We start from the raw sequence: 20,753 nt of genomic DNA, 5'->3' as shown, positions 1-20,753 counted from the left end.
TGAAAATGTATTTTGCAGAAGAGGGAACTGAGGCACAGAGAAATTGTGACTTCCCCAAGGTCACACAGTAGGCAAGTGGACGAGCTGAGATCAGCAGTGTGGCTCAGTGGAAAGAGCACGGGCTTTGGAGTCAGGGCTCATGAGTTCGAATCCCAGCTCTGCCACTTGTCAGCTGTGTGACTGTGGGCAAGTCACTTAACTTCTCTGTGCCTCAGTTCCCTCATCTGTAAAATGGGGATTAAGACTGTGAGCCCCACGTGGGACAACCTGATTCCCCTGTGTCTACCCCAGTGCTTAGAACAGTGCTCTGCACATAGTAAGCGCTTAACAAATACCAACATTATTATTATTATTATTAGATTAGAACCCAGGACATCCGACTCCAAGACTCCTGTTTCTTTCGCTAGGTCTCCGAGCCAGAACTCGCTTCTGTGTGTGCCTTCTTCAAAAGCTGATGTCCAGGCTGGGGAAGAGCAGAATCAGCTCTTGTGTGGCGTTGCTGGTCCTACCCAGCATGGTCCAGGCTTGTCCCCTTCCAGCTGGACAATGTCGAGATACTTTTGGAAGGCACATATAAAACGGAGAACACATTCATCTTTCTTGAAGCTGTGTAGCCTAGTGGAAAGAACTACGTCCTGGCAGAGGACCTGGGTTCTAATCACAGCTATGACACTCTCATCTGGGTGACCTTGAGCAGAATCATGTAGCTTCTCTGTGCCTCAGTTTCCTCATCTGTAATTTGAGCATGAATTACTCGTTCTCCCTCCTACTTAGACTGTGAGCCTCTTATGGGACAAGGACTGTCCTACCTGATTATCTACTACCTACCCCAGCCCTTACCACAGAGAAAATGCTGGACCAATACCTCCGCCGTTATTAGTATTGCCTCCACATGTAAGGTTTCCATTGACAGTCCCAATGCAGAGTTGGGAATAGGATAAAGAAAGCTTTCTTGAGAGACCTGAGAGAAGAAAGTGCCGAAATAGAAAAATTCAAAGCAGAATTCCAAAATAAAGTCCCGTGGCAAAACTAACCCTTTACCCACCATGTGTGGGAACCACGGTTTAAGAGTTAATACCCAGTGGGCTGACACTCACCCATATGCTAATCTGTTTCTAAATTCTGTCCTGTAGATCAAAGCTCAAAAAGATCTAAAGCAGTGAAGCTCTCATTAAAGGTCACAAAATGTTGTGCAGGAGAGTAACTACTTGATTCCCGTAGGGGGCATGCTCATTTTATTTTCCTTTCATTTTGAGTATTTCCCTTATGCCCGAAAAATTAAATTGTGAAAGCTCCTCTGGGTGCTCGGAAACCGAGAAATGAAATTGTTCATAAACAGATTATCTGCCTGGATTACTGATATGCCATTTCTTATCGAACAAATGGAAAATACCTGAAAACAGAGTTTTCGTTTCGGATATTTTCCAGGCTGAATTGTGCGTCTGTGAAAGCCAGGCTTTGTAGTGGAAGTGCTGACATAACCTTGACTTTTTCTAACACTGACACTATATTAAATTAGAAAATGGAGTTAAAGCAATAGCCAAGAGGCCCCATTTCCACAGGGAAATTGTCTGGTGGCAGAAATTTGCTGGAATGTTCACATTTTAACTGCCCTATTTTGCTTTATATAATAACACATTAATTTGCCAAACTGCCATGAACCTATTGCACTGAAATGAAATTTTTACTACCTTCTTCTAAAGTTACAATCGCATCCTCTGCGGGATTTACCTGTTAGACAGTAGGCTATATCTTATAACTCCGCTCTGTCTTCAAAATGCATGTGTTGGTGTCGTGTTTATACATATTTGTGTGTCTATATCTCCACCTGCATTCAATGGAGAGAACTTGAAGCAGTAATGGCAGTGATTCAGTCCAGCCCACACACCTTGCTTCTCTAGTGCCAGCTTTCTGACTGTGCCCTGATCTCAGCGTTGCTCAGGGGAAGGAGCACGGGCTTGGGAATCAGAAGTCATGGGTTCTAATCAGCTCTGCCACTTGTCAGCTGTGTGACTGTGGGCAAGTCACTTCATTTCCCTGTGCCTCAGTTACCTCATCTGTAAAATGGGGATTAAGACTGTGAGCCCCATGTGGGACAACCTGATCACCTTGAATCCCCCCCCCCCAGTGCTTAGAACAGTGCTTTGCACATAATAAGCGTTTAACAAATGCCATCATCATCATTATTATTATTATTATCTATCTCACCGCCAACCTCTATCCCATCTGGCATGGAAACCCCCTAACTCCCCCCATAAATGTCAGAGCCCCCCCCCATCTTCAAAGCCTTATTAAGGTCATATCTCCTCCAAGAGGCGTTCCCCAACTAAGCTCTCTTTTCCCTGATTCCCCCTCCCTTCTGCGTCATCTGTACACTTAGATATGTACTCTCAGGACACTTGTTTTTCACCGTACCCTCAGCCTCACAGCACTTATGTACATACCAGAATAATTATTTCTTTCTATTAATGTCTCTCTCTCCCTCTAGACCACAAGCTCACTGTGGGCAAGGAACGTGTCTACCAACTCTATTGTATTGTGCTCTCCCAAGTACTTAATACAGTGCTCTGCACCCAGTAAGCACTCAATAAATGCAATTGATTGATTGATTGGAAGTCATCAATTCCTCTTAGTAGATTCTCAGGCCTCAAGTTTCAGGACAGGGACCCTATCCATGGTTCTTGAGTGGGAGTCCTTCAATATCGTTCTCCTCCTCTAGATGCAAGTAGGTTTTCCTAGCCAATAAACATGGTTACTTGTCACAGATGGGGAAAAAAAAATCAAAGTAGAGGAGGAACCACCCCTTCAATTCTATGGGCAATTAGCAAACACAGCGGTGGAAACAAAGAGCTAATGATAGAAGCCATCAAATAAACTAATACAAACAAATAGAGGAGAAGCCAAGAGCATCTGAAGAGTGGTAATTTTGTTTGACTGGTGAACTAAGCCAACATTTGCTGAGCTCTGGTTATGAGATTAATTAATGACAAAATTATAGGGTAGAGGATCTTTGAGATACCCTCTAGATCCAGGGGTTTGCCTTCAGGCAGGGAGTGTTTGCTTGTCGTGCTAAAATAAAGAGCTAGAAGAGCAAAGGAGAAGTGAAAGGGATAGTAGTTGGTGCTGCACTCCATATCCTGTAAAATCTCTCATTTCATAGATCTCTGGGTGTTCTGGATGTGAACCTGTTATTCTGGAAATGTACTGAAATGAGCTTCAGTGTAGCTTAAATAAGGAGCACACTTTTCAAAATGATACCCCAATGAAACTTTGTTGGATGTTGTTGATTGAAATGACACTCAACTGCAGATGAAATTTTCAGAAATGCACCCTTGCATTTCACCAAAGAACTGAATCGACATGGCCTCAGTAATCAGTAGTAATAATAATAAAGATGTTGGTATTTGTTAAGCATTTACTAGGTGCCAAGCACTGTTCTAAGCACTGGGGTAGATACAAGGTAATTGGGTTGTCCCACACAGGGCTCACATTCTTAATCCCCTTTTACAGATGAGGGAAATGAGGCACAGAGAAGTTAAGTGGCTTGTCCAAAGTCACACAGCTGATAAGTGGCAGAGTGGGGATTAGAACCCAGGACCTCTGACTCCCAAGCCTGTGCTTCTCTTAATCAATCACATTTATTGAGTGCTTATTATGTGAAAAGCACTGTGCTAAGCTTTTGGGAGAGTACGGTGCAATAGAATTGTAGAGTTGACACATTACTTGTGACACAAAATCCTCTATTGTGTTATAGTAATAATAATGGTATTTGTTAAATGCTAACTCTAAACCAAGGACTGTATTAAGTGCTGGAGTAGATACAAGGTAATCAGGTAAGACGCAGTCCCTGTCCCACGTGGTGCGGCCAAGAAGGAGTAGGATTTAATCCCCATTTTACAGATGAGGAAACTGAGGCAGAGAGATATTAAGCATATTCAACAGGAGACAAGGGCAGAGCTGGAATTAGAACCTCAGGTCTGGGGTCTTTTCACTAAGCCACTTGATCTTAACAGTGCTGTCTGGCTGAAAATGCCTGCTCTAGACTGATTTCTTTTCTGGACATGAAAGGATGTGGTCACTATTGTGTCATGACATGGTCACTATTGTGTCATGACCTTAATCCTATCCCCTTGTACCTGGTACTTAGCCAACCAGGCTGGGCTGGAGAGGAGAGACGCCTCCCTCTTACCCCCACCAACTCCCCTGCCCCATCCCCCAGATTCCCAAACTTGGCTGCAGCTGGAGAAGATGGAAGGAAGCAGTGGACTTCCTGGCCTGCTCGGGACATCAGAGTGAGTAGATGAAGCCTGGAGCAGGAGAAGAGCTATAGACCCTGGCATCTCTTCAGAAATTCTGTAGCTCCTAACCTGCATCCAGCCACTCACATCGTCAACATCACTAGTACTTATTGAGTGCTTACTCTGTGCAGTGCACTGTTCTAAAATCCAGGGAGAGTCAATTCATCAGAGTTGGTTGACATATTCCCAGCCCACAACGAGCTTACAAACCAGAGGGGGAGACAGACAATTATAAAAATAAATTACAGATATGTACATTAGCGCTCTAGGGCTGAGAGAGGGTGGAGTTATAGGGGTAAATCCTAGTGCAAGGGTGATGCAAAAGGGAATGGGAGAAGAGGAAGTGAGGATTAGTTGGGGAAGGCTTCTTGGAGAAGATAGGTTTTTAATAAGACTTTGAAGGTGGGGAGAGTGAATGTCTGTCAGATATGAAGAGGGAGGGAGCTCCAGGCCAGAAACAGGACATGGGCGAGGGATCGCCAGCAAGATAAATGAACTTGAGGTACAGTAATTGGGTTGACATCAGAGAAGCAAATTGTGCAGGCTGGATTGTAGTAGGAAACCAGGGAGGTAAGGTAGGAGGGGGCAAGGTGATAGAGTGCTTTAAATGATAATAATGATGATATTGGTTAAGCGCTTAACTATGTGCCAGGCACTGTACTAAGCCCTGGGGTGGATACAAGCAGATCAGGTTGGACACATTCCCTGTCCCATGTGGGGCTCACAGTCTGTATCTCCATTTTACAGATGAGATAACTGAAGCCCAGAGAAATCAAGTGACTTGCCCAAGGTCACACAGCAGACAAGTGGCAGAGCTGGGATTAGAACCTATGACCTTCTGACTCCCAGGCCCGGGCTGTAGACAATAAGCCATGCTGCTTCTCTGAAAGCCATTAGTATTAAAGCCAATGGTAAGGAATCTCTGTTTGATGCAGAGGTGGATGGGTAACCACTGGAGGTTCAGAGGAGTGGGAAAATATCAACAGAATGTTTTTGTAGTAAAACGATCTAGATGGCAGAGTAAAATATGAGATGGAGTGGGGAGAGACAGGAGGTAGGGAGTTCAGCAAGGAGGCTGATGTGGTGATCAAGGTGGGTTAGGATAAATTCTTTGATTAATGTGGGAGCAGTTTGGAAGGACAGGAAAAGGTGGATTTTAGCGATGCTGTGAAGGTTGTACTGAGAGGATTTAGTGATCATCATTTTCAGGTTGTTGTTTTTTTACCCCCTGCTTGGCAGCTAGCGGCCAGGGGGTATGGGGAGGGCAGAGTAGCCAAGGGAGGATCTCTCTGTCTTGGGTCATAGGGTCTGGCAGGAAATGTTACCATGGGAGGGGCATAAATAGAAGCCGCACCCAATGCTGACTCTGCTGTCAGCAGTTGCGGAGGGAAAACTATAAGCCTCTAAGCTAATAAAGGGATCAAAACAATTATTGAGGCCAACCTCATGTTGTGACTTCCTTCTTTATTTCATTTGCCCTATAAATCAACTCCTATATCTTCATTCAGTTCATTCTAAGTAAATCAAGGTGAGAGAATAAGTCACCCGGATAAGGAAGTGGCCATATTCTTTCCCTAAATGTAGGTCATCTGAGGGCCGGTCCTAAAACGATTCAAGGTTATAATCATCAATAGCTTTTTATTGATCCCCTGCTATAGTGTGCAGAGTTTGGGTACTGTCTTCTCAGAAACATACAATAGAAATTGAAGTAACGGTCCCTGTCTTTGACGATTTAGAAATATAATTTAGAAGACATTGAAACGGCAAGATTAGGCAAAAAAGGAAATGTATACCATAAATAGCAATACAGTTGGAGGGTAAATTGGAAATGCAACAGCAAATGCAGATATTGTAACTGATTTAAGGAAAAAAATTAGGCTGGTGCATAAAACATCACCAGGATCGTCTGGAAATAATACATAGAAAGGTAAAGACAGCAGTTTAATTAAATGCGTGAAAGCCTGACTTTTACAATCATATTTCAAATACTCGAATGCCTCTTTATCCATTCTGCCGTGTGACTTCAGTTAATAATATATCAAGAACAAAAAATGCATTAGATTCATACTGAAAATTCAATTAGCCCAATAAAAAGTGAAAAATAATTTCTTTCTCATTAAAAGGAACTCAACCCTAAAACTAGTGCTGACAGGGGGGGAAAATACACTGGTATCACTGTGCCCAGGTCTGCATTTGTTCTCCTTTTTTATGTGACTAAACAGATGAAGTGTTACCATTAGAAAACATTTGCCATTATAAGGATTAATCACATTACATTCCTGTTAGGATTTTGTCAGATATCAGCCGAGGGGTGTTTACTCTCCAACTTGAGATGCGGTGTTTCTATGTATTGCTATGCAGAAAGCGGAGCTTAGCTTCTATTTACTGTTTACACCACTCTAGGTGGATTAATGATATCAACTGAGACCACATTTCCCTGCTGAAATGTCACTGGGTAGCTCTTTGCACGGTCAATACCCATCTCCCATATCCTTTACCCCATCTTCATAAATGGAAGCGTGTTAGTTTTGACCATCTGGATTGCTTCTATATGGGTGTCTCTTTTTCTTTCTGGGTGTATGGGTTCTTTTCTGGTTTTTATTTTTAGACATGGGAAAGCAGATCCTCATTCAATCCCTGAGACAGTGAACATGGCTTTTGTATTAGAGAGAAAGAGTCAGTGATCAAAATGTCAAGGGGAAAAGTACCTGATCTAGCCTTCCTTCTGCTCCCAACTGTCATCCCCAGCTCTATACCCAAGGAAACAGAAGAGTTTTGTGCTGTTTTTGGAAGATGAATTGTCCAGCCAGTCAGTGGTGGCAATGCATTCCAGAAATGAGAGCTCCTACTGGGAATGTCTTGACTCTCATCACCCATAGTGCCAATCTACAACATACTGGAAGCTGGATGGGCCCCAGGAGACTACAAATGTCTGACCCCAGCCCAGACTGTAAGCCGTAGTGCAGGAATAGTCATAGTATTGGGCACACAAGAGCGTAAGACAATTTGAGGATTTCTTAGATAAAACACAATCCTCCAAGTGAAAGAAAAGAATTGTCTCAATTCAGTCAACCTTAAAAAGGGATTAATATGATAGGAAACACAATTCCACAATCATGTACATCTCTCTGATGCACACTGAAGTAATTTCCCTTTTTAAATATATCATTCAATCTGTGGTATTTATTTTGTGCTTACTGCGTGCGGAGCACTCTACTAAGCGGTGGAGAAAATACGAGAGTTGATAGACATGATACCTACCCACAAGGTGCTTAAAGTCTAGTGTACTGAGTTCCGTACATAGTACCGATTAGACTGTAAGCCCGTCGGTGGGCAGGGATTGTCTCTATCTGTTGCCGAATTGTAGATTCCAAGCGCTTAGTACAGTGCTCTGCACATAGTAAGTGCTCAATTAATACTATTGAATGAATGCTGAAGCCAGTTCTGATTTTCTTTGGGCTTTTGTACCTAGAGTCTCGATGTTATTAATTTTTAAGCTTTTAAACTCACTGAAACAATTGCTCAACCCCAGTAGCTTGTGGTTGTCTTTAATATGGCTAGAGTCTGTACAAAAAAACCTGATGTTTATAAGGGATGACAGCTGATATTATCTGACTTGTCTTGGTTTCATAAAGGGGAAAATGAAGGTGGAGTCTCTGGTTGAGACAAACAGCTGATCCTGGGGTCTGAGGCTTCAGGACGGAGAACCGGCAAGAGGGAACTGTTGATGGACTGAAGGTCGCTACGGGAAGGGAACGTGTCTACCAACTCTGTTGCACTGGACTCTCCCGAGTGTTTAATACAGCGCTGTACCCAGAAAGTTCTCAGTAAACACCACCGATTGTTTGGTGTTAGTGGTCTATGCAACACTATTCACACTCTCTCATCCAGTCTCTCAATCTACCATATTTTGGGGGCACTTACTGAGTGCAGAACACCATGCTAAGCCCTTGGGAGAGTACATTATAACAGAGTTGGTAGAAATGTTCCCTGCCCACATGGAGCTTACAGTCTGGTAGGGGGGAAAAGGGGTTTCTTTCCTACCAGTCATTCTCCATCATGGTCTAGTATTTATTTTATTAATGATGTGTATATATCTGTAATACTAATTATAGTTATCTGTATCTGTAATTCTATTTATCTATTTTGATGCTACTGATTCCTGTCTACTTGTTTTGTTTTGTTGTTTGTCTCCCCCTTCTAGACTGTGAACCCGTTCGTTCATTCATTCATTCAGTAGTATTTATTGAGCACTTACTATGTGCAGAGCACTGTACTAAGCGCTTGGAGTGGACAATTCGGCAACAGAGAGAGACGATCCCTGCCCAACGAAGGGCTCATGGTCTAATCGGGGGAGACAGACAATGAAAGAAAGCAGAACAAAACAAAACATTCCTTCATTCAATAGTATTTATTGAGCACTTACTATGTGTAGAGCACTGTACTAAGCACTTGGAATGGACAATTCGGCAACAGAGAGAGACGATCCCTGCCCAACGACGGGCTCACCCTCTAAATGGGGGAGACAGACAACAAAGCCCGTTGTTGGGTAGGAATCGCCTCATTCTGTTGCCGAATTGTACTTTCCAAGCGCTTAGTACAGTGCTCTGCACACAGTAAGCACTCAGTAAATATGGTCGAAAAAAGGCATTGAATGAAAGGACAGAGCACGGGCCTGGAAGTCAGGAGGTCATGGGTACTAATCCCGGCTCTGTCACTTGTCTGCTGTGTGACCTTAGGCAAGTCACTTCACTTCCCTGGGCCTCGGTTACCTCATCTGTAAAATGGGGATTAAGACCATAAAGCCCGATGTGGTACGGTGTCCAACCCAATTTGTTTGTCTTCCCCCCCAGTGCTTAGTACAGTGTCTGGCACATAGTAACCCGCTTAACAAATACCACACTTAAGATGGAGTTCCTGGAAAACTTCAAATGGTCCAATATTCCATTTTTTCTTTATCCATAGGAAACCCTCCAGCCACTGGCACTGGGACTCTGCAGATTACCCTGGAGGACATCAATGACAATGCTCCCCTCATTTATCCGACCTTAGCAAAAGTGTGTGATGATGCTAAAGATCTTAGCGTGGTCATCCTAGGAGCTTCAGATAAGGATCTTCATCCCAACACGGATCCATTCAAGTTTGAACTGAGCAAGCAAGCTGGCCCTGATAAAGTATGGAAGATCAACAAGATCAACAGTAAGTCCATCGAGAAAAAAAAAAATTCTAAATATGTATGTTACCTTGTTTGGAAACTTGTTCATTGTTATCCCGATGTTTTCGGTTGGAGAAAGCTTTTATTCTGAAATGAAGACATAATGCGTGTTTATCATTAATAATAATAATAATCATACCATGTGTTAAGCACTTAGTATGTGCCAGACACTGTTCTAAGTGCTGGGGTTGAGACAAGCAAATTGTGTTGGACATAGGAACTCATAGTCTCAATCCCCATTTTTCAGATGAGGCCCAGAGTAGTGAAGTGATTTACTCACAGCAGCCAAGTGTGGCGGAGCCGAGATTGGAACCCATGACCTTCTGACTCCCAAGCTCGTGCTCTATCCACTATACCATGCTGCTAAAGGCACAGGCACAGAGTGCTGTTCTTTCTTCGAACTCTTCTGTGGCCAATGAAGGACAGCCAAACCCATTACAATTCTTGAGGAGCCATCGAAGATTTACTATGTGATCAGGTGCCTGGCTCATAAAAAAATGTATATTCATTCAGGAATCAGCCTCCTTAATTTAATCTTCATATGTTCAAGGCTAGCATGGGGCATGAGCGTTGAAAGAATGTTAATTATTGTGCAATTCTTCTACCTGCTGAGAGAAGTGTAAGGCTGCATAAGGACTCCTTTGCAGACTTAAGTGAGCGATGAAAAATGCTTAGTATAATGCATTTCATTTAGTAGGAGCTCAATAAATCTAATTAACTCTACTACTGGAGCTTTTCTGAAGGGCTGAGGCCAGGACAGCCAGGATATGACTGTGTGGCCTAATGGAGAGAGCATGGGCCTGGGAATCAGAGGTCCACCCCTTGTCTGATCTGTGACCTTGGACAGAATCACCTAACTTCTCTGGTTCTCAGTTTCCTCCTCTGTAAAATGGGGATTTAATACCTGCCTTCTCCATGAGCATTCATTCATTCATTGATTTATTCATTTAATTGTACTTATTGAGCACTTATTGTGTGCAGAGCACTGTACTAAGCACTTGTAAAGTACAATTCAGCAATAGAGAGAGACAATCCCTGCACACAAGAGGCTTAGAGTTTAGAGGGGAGGGAGACAGGCATCAAACAAGTAAATGGGTATATACATATATAAATAGAATTATTTATATATGCATAAATGCTGTGGAGCGAGTGAGGGTGGGGGTAAAGGGAGCGAATCGAGGTGACGTGGAAGGGAGGGGGAGCTGAGGAAAAGGGGGCTTAGGCTGGGAAGGCTTCTTGGAGGGGGTGTACCTTCAGTAGGGCTTTGAACGGGGAAAGAGTGATTGGCGGGTTTGAAGAGGGAGGACATTCCAGGCCAGGGGTAGGACTTGGGCCAGAGGTCAGCGGCAAGACAGGAAAGAATGAGGCACAGTGAGAAGGTTAGCACTAGAGGAGCGGAGTGTGAGCTGGGATGGAGAGGGAGAGAAAGGTGATGAAAGAATGGACAAGGAGATGGAGAGCTTTGAAGGCAATAGTGAGGAGTTTTTGTTTAATATGGAGGTTGATAGGCAACAACTAGAGATTTTTTGAGGAGCGGGGTGACATACCCTGAATGAGCATCATGTGGGACAGGGACTGTGACTGACCAACCTGATTATTTCGTTTCTACCCCAGCAACTGGTCTATCACTTGGCACATAGTAAGCACTTAAATACCACAATCATTATTATTATGGCTGCCATAAAGCAGCAACTACCACTCAGCAGCCATTCTTGACATTTCTTTGAAAGTGTATTAAGGAGGTTGGGATGGGGTCCTGCAGAGCAGGCAGGAACCAAGGCTGCGTGGGCCCCTTGAGGTTGACTCCCTGCTTGAAGCAGGCCCAAACAACCTGACGAGAAATAATTAAAGAGAAACATCACCGAGAAAGGCCTTCTTTCCTCTCTGTGGCTTCTGAGCATGCCTGGCACTGGAGACTGGGGTGAGAGAGAGTGCTCACCATTATTAAATGGTGTCAAAATAGTAGCAATCCAGGTGACTATGGTCCAGGGGAGCTCTGAGCATATTCAAGAGCTGTTTAATATGCCAAATTGCCTTAGAGGTTTGTTGGGTGCCTTTCTCTTCTTTCTTTTCCCCCTCTTTTTCAGTGAAACCAGAAAGCCAATGTAACTCTCCAGTACTATTAACTCTCATCTTTTACTATCCTGTTCCCATAGCTCTCACTTTGGGGTGATCTGCAAAGTTTATTATGGCTTAGCTCATCTCTCTTCCTCTCCTCTTTAAGCTCTGAAATGTTTTGACTAAGTATGAATACTCAGTTATTCTCACTGTGGCCCAACCTGATTGGGGGAAAGGGGGAATCACTTTGAAATTAAGTACTTAGAGATGTCCACATGAAAACATGTTTTCCTATTATAATTCCCACTGCTACTTGATTCTGTAAGTATATTTGTATTTTTATCCCTATTTTAAATGTATTTATGCTGCTTTTGGTCAATTTTTTTGATCACAGGAAAACATTAGTTTACATTATTGCTTATAAGAAATGAAAGGTATCTGACAGGAGGAACTACCATCAGACTTGGAAGACATCACACCCCATTTTCCATTTTTAGTCCTACTCTTTGTTTTTTGTTTTCAACAAGAATATTTGTATCTAGGAGACAGTTGGCTAAAACATAGGGTTGCTACCTATTTGGGATCCTGAAAGCATGTATTTCCAAGCTTTTGACTGATGGTCCTTTTTAATTATTGGTTTTGTCCTTGAATGATAATCACTACCTGCTCTTTATCCCTTAAATAAATCATCCTTTAAGCAAAGACAACAAAATTCTGGAGCAAAACAAACTTAGAAAATCCCCCATTTGCTAAGGCGATGAGGAGTCATTTGTATGCATATGCTTTAGATCTGCCCTTAGTTGTTTAAACTGCATTTTCACATTTGTTTGTAGAGTAAACACATTTCTCCCAGGCAGGAAACTTCGAGGGTCTACTAGTAAAACCCTTTTCTCAATTCTTAATTTGTAATGGAAGGGACTCGGGGGATAAAGCAATGTTATACTTTTCCATTTTAAATTGGTAATGACTTTGAATGTGTGATGGGATTATTATTGTCTTTATCTGCAATGACTGTAATTCTGCCAGAGCTCTAAACAGTCAAGCCCAGAAGAGCAAAATCCCAACCAACTAAGCACTGTCTTTCTTCTCTTTAAGAAGATCTGTGTGCCTATCTAATTGATACTCACCTTTTCTTTGCAGATACTCATGCCCAGGTCAGCCTTCTTCAAAGCCTGAAGAAAGCTAATTACAACATCCCAGTCTGGGTGTCGGATTCTGGAAAACCTCCTCTGAGTAGCAATATAGAACTGAAAGTACAAGTGTGTTCCTGCAAGAAATCCAAAATGGACTGCAGTGCAGCAGACGCCCTTCATGTCAGCGTGACCTTAACGCTTCTCTTTTCACTCATCAGTTTATTTTGTAAGTTGGTTTAAATTCAAAGCAGAAATGGGGAGAACGGATTTAATTGGGATGTTGCCCTCTGTTAAGTGGGGCACCTTTCTGGGAGGGTCGGGCGGCGGGGGGGTGGGGGGGAGGGAATTCACATTATTCCAAAAACCACAGTCACAACTTTAAGTTTCAGCATATTGGGGAGGGACAAGTGGGAGAATTTCAAAGTAGAGAAGGGAATCCCATAGGCACAAGTGATTGAAGTAATAGTATATTGTCTTAAAAGGAATCTAAAAGTAGGAAATCAGAGGTAGAGTAACAGCTAAAGTCAGTCAGTCCTCCAGTATGACTCCTTTTCTCTTTACCTACGTGCATTCCATTCAAAACTGGAGATTCTAGTAACAGAATATGTGCTATTACTAGTCCTACAACTGTCCTACTAGCTCTCTCTCTCTCTCTCTTTCGATCTATTCCACTGGGAAAAAAAGCACAGGTAACAGGGAATCTTAGACCTTAATCAGGAATTCAAGTGTATCGATAACTGAGATAAACAGTGCGGAAGCCTGGGAGTCAAAAGGTACAGGTAGGGGAAGTTAGTGTACGATTGTTGTGTTCAGTGTTCGATAGTTAATCTCTTTGATCCTTCCGAGACATTTTTGAAATTTTCTTTACCAGAAAGATGTGATTACTTATTAGTGGGAAAGTGAAAGCGGGGAATGTATATATGTGCTTGTGTGTATTTATATATGCTAAGACAAGAATACATAACGTGTATATATACCTCAGACTTTATCCATGGGCAAAAATAAGGAAATGAAGACACTGCAGGTTGTCACAACTGCGTGGTCCTGTGTATTGCTTTATGTCACCTGAGGCTGTTATTCACATTCCATTCTTGAACAAAAATAGACCAAATAAAACTCAAAGTATTAAAAGTCATAAAAATTTCCCAAGGCATTTTTTTTAGTGTCAAACAATTAAAAATGTCTTTTAGTAGCATCAGGGGAATAAATTAGCCTACTAGTACCCTGGAAAACGTGAATGCACTGATATATCTAACTCACCATGGAAATGGAAGTTCAGATTCTTTTGGTATCTTCTGCCAAAATGTAACCGTTGCAGCTGGTAGCAAGGAATGCTGTCTGGATTCATCTCCTGAAACCTTCCAGTCCTACCTCCTCATCTCAGTGAATTCAAAATCATCTCAAAGCCCAGTGGTTTGAGTACGGGGGGTCATTAGGTACTATGTCAGAGAAGGAATAAAATTTGGGAGTCCTTTTCCAGGTTGTTCATCTACCAGTGAGAAATGGATGGATCAATTGCATTTATTGAGCACTTAGCAGGTGCAGAGCACTGTATTAAGTGCTTGGGAGAGTACAGTATATAACAGACATATTTTCTGCCCACAGTGAGTTTTTAGGCTAGATGGGGAGAGAGACATTAATATAAATAAACTACAGATATGTACACAAGTGCTGTAGGCCTGGGAGTTATGGGATGAATAAAGGAAGTAACTTCTTTCTATCTCAGTCCTTCTAACTCCCTAAAATCTGCCTCCAAGGTAGCCTAATCCCACTCACCACTAGAATCTTGGTTGTACAAATGACATAGGATTTAAGGATGAATATACTAGCCGGACTACTAGAGTATTAAAACAAGGTGCTTGGGGACTCTAATTGCTGATGACAAAGGAATTTTTAAAAATAATAATAATTATGGTATTTGTTAAGCCCTTACTATGTGCCAAGCACTGTTCTAAGTGCTGGGGTAGATACAGGGTAATCGGGTTGTCCCACATGGGCTCACACTTTTAATCCCCATTTTGCAGAGGAGGTAACTGAGGTACAGAGAAGTTAATAATAATAATAATAATAATAATGTTGGAATTTGTTAAGTGCTTACTATGTGCAGAGCACTGTTCTAAGCGCTTGGGGAGATACAGGGTAACCAGGTTGTCCCACGTGAGGCTCACGGTTAAGCCCCATTTTACAGATGAGGTCACTGAGGCACAGAGAAGTGAAGTGACTTGCCCACAGTCACACAGCTGACAAGTGGCAGAGCTGGGATTCGAACCCATGACCTCTGACTCCCAAGCCCGGGCTCTTTCCACTGAGCCACACTGCTTCTCTAAGTGACTCACCCGAGGTCACATAGCTGACAAGTGGCAGAGTCGGGATTAGATCCCATGTCCCCTACCCCCACTCCAAGCCTCCGCCACATATAAAGCAAGTGTCCATAGTTTAGAACCTTCACACTTTTTCCAAGGAAAAATCAACCAGGTGGGGCAGAGACTATGTCCGACCTGACTACCTTGTGTCTACCCCAGCATTTGGTAGAGTGCTTGGCAAATAATAAGCACTTAAATATTAGTAAACTGCATCTGAGATCCTGTGAGATTCTGCCCTAGGGAAGCTTAAACATTTGAACATCACATGCTTCTCTGGGGCCCTGACATTCTGGTATCTTCATGCATTAAAAAGCAGATGCTAAATATCTTGGCAGACCGAGGACATTATGCTTGTTGTGAATGAGCTGATATTTTCCAGGTTTGCTTAATCACAAGAAACCTTTTTATAGTTGCCATTAATTAGCTCAAAATGGCTCATATCCATTCCATATCAACAACCATGATGCCACAAATAGGAGAAATTTCATATTTATTGAATAGATTAAATGCACCATCGCTGGAGGCAAATTAAAGGTCCTCATGTTTTTCTAAATCCCTTCTAACCCTTTATTGTTCCTACCCACATTTATCCCGGATCTTTTTATTGGAATGAGGTAAACCACACGGTGAGGTGGGTTTGGCATTTCTGTGAGCCAGAGTGTTACAAGAACTGGCTTGTTCTAAACCTGCAGTCTCATATCGTCTCAGGACCAAATCTTTGAAACCCTATTTTTAAAGAGATGCAGCGTGGCCTAGCAGATAGAGCACAGTCCTAGGAGTCAGAAGGACATGGGTTCTAATCCCCTTTCCACCACCTGCCTGCTGGGTGACCTTGGGAAATTCACTTCACTTCTCTGTGCCTTAGTTACCTCATCTATGGACAGGTGTCCAACCTGATTAACTTATATCTACCCCAATCCTTAGTAGAGTGCCTGGCATGTGGTAAAATGCTCAACAAATACCATTAAAAAAAAGAACAGGTTGCCTGTGAAGGATTAAGGGTATACCAATGCACTACCTGAATCCATAAAAGCACAGCAGGCTACTTTGAGTTTTAGTCGTTTTTTAAGGGAGATTTCAAAAATCCAGATGCTGGTTTCCTTTGTCAGCAATCAAACACACCTAATTTTCTGGGGCTTAAATGATGTCTCCTAGACACTGTCCCAGAGGGATTGGTAATAATAATTATGGCATTTGTTAAGTGCTTACTACGCGCCAAGAACTTACTACAGTACTAAGCACTGGGTGGATGCAGTATAATCAGATCAGATAAACATCCCTGTCCCACATGGGGATCACAATCTAAGGGGGAAGAAGAACAGGTATCTAATCCTCATTTTCCGGATAAGAAAACTGAGGCTCAGAAGAGTTAAGTGACTTGCCCAAGGCCACTCAGCGAACAAATGGCAGAGCCAGGATTAGAACCCTGGTCTTCCGATTTCCAGGCCCATGCGCTTTTCACTAGGCCTTGCTGCTTCTAGATGCATCAGATGCATTTCTATAGCTTGCCTTTGGGTCGTATGCCTGAGTGTTGGCTCACCGATCATAAAGCTTTCATCACCTGCACTTTTTCCAGTGAAGAATCTGGATCAGTAACAAATACTCAGGAAATGAAAGCAAAGGAAGTGAAAAGGTGATGGGGAGAAATTAAATGTGTTCAATTGGTCCCTTACGCCAATGAAATTAATTTGTCAAACAGTGTGAAAAGTCTCAGGTGTGTGGAGAAAAGTAGAATCACACAGAATCCAGCTGGATGATTAGAAATTAGTTAAATGGATAATTTTGAATTTAAATTATGGCTAAATTCTATAATCCTTTCTTTTGAAGTGGAATCAAACAGGGGAAGAAGGATATTCCTATTTTTCTTTTCCATTTTGGGACCCAGCTCAGGACAAAGTCCTAGTACAAAATTTTGCCATTTCGGGTTATAGAAATGCTGTGCACTGACTCACACAAAAAGTTCAAACAGTGTTAAATGATAGTTTCGACATCAACAGAGCAGAAAGATGCAGAATTAAAGCTAAACTGACATCTTTTACCCACCTCAGAAAATGCAATGATTGTGAATACCTGGAGTTTTTGAGATCACTTCAAATCAGGATGTTTAGTTAGACTTGGTTAGGTCTGAAGACTATTTGCTACTGGCTTTTCAATCTCTGTTGGGTACTTGGATCCAAGGCAGATATGTAATGTCATTTCTGAAATATACATTTTTTTAAAGGGAGAGTAAAAAGAAGGTGAAATATTTATCTATGTGCATCATCATCATTGTGATATTTGTTAAGGGTTTATTATGTGTTAAACACCGTATTAATACCTGTGGTAGATACAAGATTATCAGATGAGACTCAGTCTCAGTCCCATAGAAGGATCAGAGTCTAAGGAGGAAGAACAAGTATTGAATCCTAATTTTGCAGATGTGGAAATTGATGCACAAAGAAGTTAAGTGAATTTCTGAAGGTCACATACCAGACAAGTGGCAGACCCAGAATTAGAAACCAGACCTTCTGAATCCCAGGCCTGTGCCATTTCCACTAAGCCATAATGCTTCTCATAATTTCTAAAATAGACTTTAGCAGTAAATTGCAAGTTTCTATGAGGTGCTCTTTGAGCTAAATGTTCATCACTTTTCTCTATAGACCAGGCCAGCAATAGCAAAATGGATAGAGGAAAGACTACAAATTATACAAATTGAAATACCCGAGGAGTAAGTGGTTTGCCCAAGGTCACACAGAAGACCAGTGGCATAAATGAGATTAGAACCTACGTCTTCTAACTCACATGCCTATCCTCTTTCCACTAGGCCATGCTTCCTAAATTATCAGGATAATGCCCTCAAATGTCCTATTCATTTTGCTAGTGGTACTGCATTCTCCAATTTGGGCATGGAGTTCCATCTGAAGGTCTCTCTCACAAAACATAGCAAAATATCTGTGCGAAAAGGATGCACTTTAGCCTAGAGTAAATTCACAGTTTGAGTAAGATTATGCAGTTACTCCTGCCTTAGCTCTTAGAGAAACTGAAATGACACCACCAATCCATATCATAAATAGCCCAGAAGGCCATGTCTGAGCCCAGCTTTCTAAAATCTTAGAAGTAGGATCCTCAGCCAATGGATCTACAGGATTTCTGTAAAAGTTAAGTTAAAGTTAAATCATATTTTGAAAAAAACTGATACCAGAAATTTACTGCCCAAATATCAAAAGAATAGTTGCAAGAGGACTCTGGTGATTAAAAAGATAGTTTTGTTTTCAGATTCCTAAATGACTTAGAAGCACAAAATCCACCACAAAGAATTAATTTGAGCTTTTTTTTGCTAGCCCTGTCTGAGTTATGTCAGCTTGATTTTTCTCCCCTTTGCTCTCAAGGAGGAGTATGAGTAACTTGCCATCTGGGCCCAGGGGGAAAATCAGGCTAAATCCACCCTATTTCGTGATACTCCAGCTTTAAGAAAACAAGTCAGTGGCTGCCAAGTGTGCTTTGTTAGTTGTATCCAGTGACCAGGACAAAAATGCTCTTTTTACACTTTTGAATGTAGAAAAACTCCCTCCCTGCAAACAGGCATAGGAAGGTAGGGCCAGACAATTATCTGAGGAATGCTATCGCTGTCTACTCACTGCCATCAGATACCTGAACCCTCTCTTAGAGCTCCCAAGCTGGAATTCAACCTGATCGTTGTGTTGCAGGAAAGTGATACAGTTCCCTATATGAGAGCAGAAAGATGCAGAGGTAAAGTTAAACTGACATCTTTTAACCACTTCAGAAACTGTAATAGTTGTGAATACCTTTGATCTTTCAGATCACTTAAAATCCGGATGCTTCATTAGGCTTGGTTAACTCGGTAAACTAAGGCAGGGGTAAAAAAAAACCTGGGGAGGGAATACCTTCTAAAGAAATTCATTTTCCTAGCTTAGCCTTTGTCTCTATATAGGAAGAATGAGTTGAAGAATAGAGAAAAATAGGCACATAGTTCACATGCACACTTTTACATAGAAAAGTGTCACTGAGTGAGGTGATGAGTTTTGATTTGCACTAACTGGACATTGATCCAATGCACTGGAAAATGGCAGAATTGTCCCACTTCAATTTGCCTGGGTAGATACAGCCCATGAATGTTCAGTAGAAGGGCAATCTTCCTTTCACTAACCCCTTTTCCTTCTACCCTAACTAAAGAATATTATTTTGCACGAGCTGTTGAATGCTCTAGGGAGTCCCAGAAATTCACCAAACCTAGCGGAGCTGCTCTCACTCATCTTCCGAAGATGAGGTCCCTTGAGGAAAGCTCCCTGAGAATTAACTTTAAATCAAATCAACTTAATTTTAAATACACACCTTTCAGTTTTCCACCCTCCACTTGGCTCTTACTGGAATCATTAGAGTGCAATCAATCAATCATATTTATTGAGGACTTTCTGTGTGCAGAGCACTGCACTAAACCCTTGGGAGAGTACAATAAACAGGGAGTTGGTAGATATGCTCCCTGCCCACAAGAAGCTTACAGTCTTGGCGGAGGGAAGGGCGGGATGGATGCAATCCCCTGGGCTACACTTGGTCAGATTTTTCTTTACCCTCTAAACCTCTGCAATGTGGTAATCGACTCTTTTGGATCATGGTTCTTATAGAATCACTCCTATGATCCACTCCATCTCCATGGACACACCCTGTGGGTGAGGAATATATGTGGATTCCTTCTGTTGTTTCCACCCAGCCCTTAGGGTAGTGCTTTGTGCAATTCCCGCCGATTGGATGGGTCCTGCCCCTGTGGTATTCCTGTGGCATCGATGGCAACGGGAGGCAGGGGATGTCAAGGGCAAAAACAGGGTGATCGCTCAGCATCAGCTGACGCTGTTACCACCTGATAGGTTAGAAGAACCTGCACTAAATGCCCTCCCTCTAACCCCAGGTACCTAGTTCTTATTTTCCTTAGCAGGTTCCAGCTACACCCCTGAAGACTGCTGTCCCGTGTGTCACTGACCTTGCCACCTAGTCCATAGATGCCCTATTTGAGGATGCCTTTGGTCTATAGAGAAATAACTGCACAAAAAAATTTGAGATATTAGGAAAAAGAAGGCATACTAAAATTCGATTTCAAGCCAATAAGCACTCCCGCTAGAGAGTTCTGAAAGTAGGTGTTACAGAGGAAAGGAAATGTTTATAATCCATTTCCTGAAATGGATTAGGATGTGGCAGTGGAGAGACAAATATTGAATAATAGATTTTGTCTCTGAATCATTGAAGCTGGTTTTCCTTTTTAAAATCATTAGAAAATATAAAATCGGGTTGAGTGTTTAGTTCGGTCAGGCTGTCGGAACAGTAGCACGGATGGGATATTTTTCTATAGGAAATTGATGTCCATTTTCTGCGGCAATTGGCTGAATTAGCTTTACTGTTTCTCTGGCTAACTTGAGAGAAGCTTTAGTGACTATCTCAATTTCTAGTTTGCCTAGGGACCTAAGTATCCTGGGGCTAATTATGTCCAAATTACATTTTGCACATCTGCTACTAAGCTACTTTGCTGTGGAAAATGAGATCAGACTTTTAAATAAGATCTTTGTGGTGGCAAAAGGTGGAGTATCTATTCTCTTCTTGTGTTAGTTAATCAAATTGAAACTGAGACGGTTATTCCAGTCACTACAAACATTATCTTTTTTTAAGGTGTCTGTATTTCCCACATTCACTGAATAAA

General features: G+C 42.1%; 1 protein-coding gene across 2 annotated transcripts in view; it reads left to right on the top strand.

Moving 5' to 3' along the window:
* CDH13 (cadherin 13) overlaps positions 1-20,753 on the top strand; it is a 901,878-nt gene that overhangs the window by 864,930 nt on the left and 16,195 nt on the right. For both annotated transcript variants that reach the window (XM_029074853.2, XM_029074854.2), the window contains exons 12-13: positions 9,264-9,497; positions 12,712-12,930. In XM_029074853.2, coding sequence (XP_028930686.1) covers positions 9,264-9,497; positions 12,712-12,930 — 453 coding nt within the window. The remainder of the gene's footprint in view (positions 1-9,263; positions 9,498-12,711; positions 12,931-20,753) is intronic.

The sequence above is a fragment of the Ornithorhynchus anatinus genome, chromosome 11 (assembly GCF_004115215.2).
Source record: "Ornithorhynchus anatinus isolate Pmale09 chromosome 11, mOrnAna1.pri.v4, whole genome shotgun sequence".
Lineage (NCBI taxonomy): Eukaryota > Metazoa > Chordata > Mammalia > Monotremata > Ornithorhynchidae > Ornithorhynchus > Ornithorhynchus anatinus.
The sequence above is the reverse complement of the archived record's forward strand: the minus strand, read 5'-3'. Positions and strand labels throughout refer to the sequence as shown.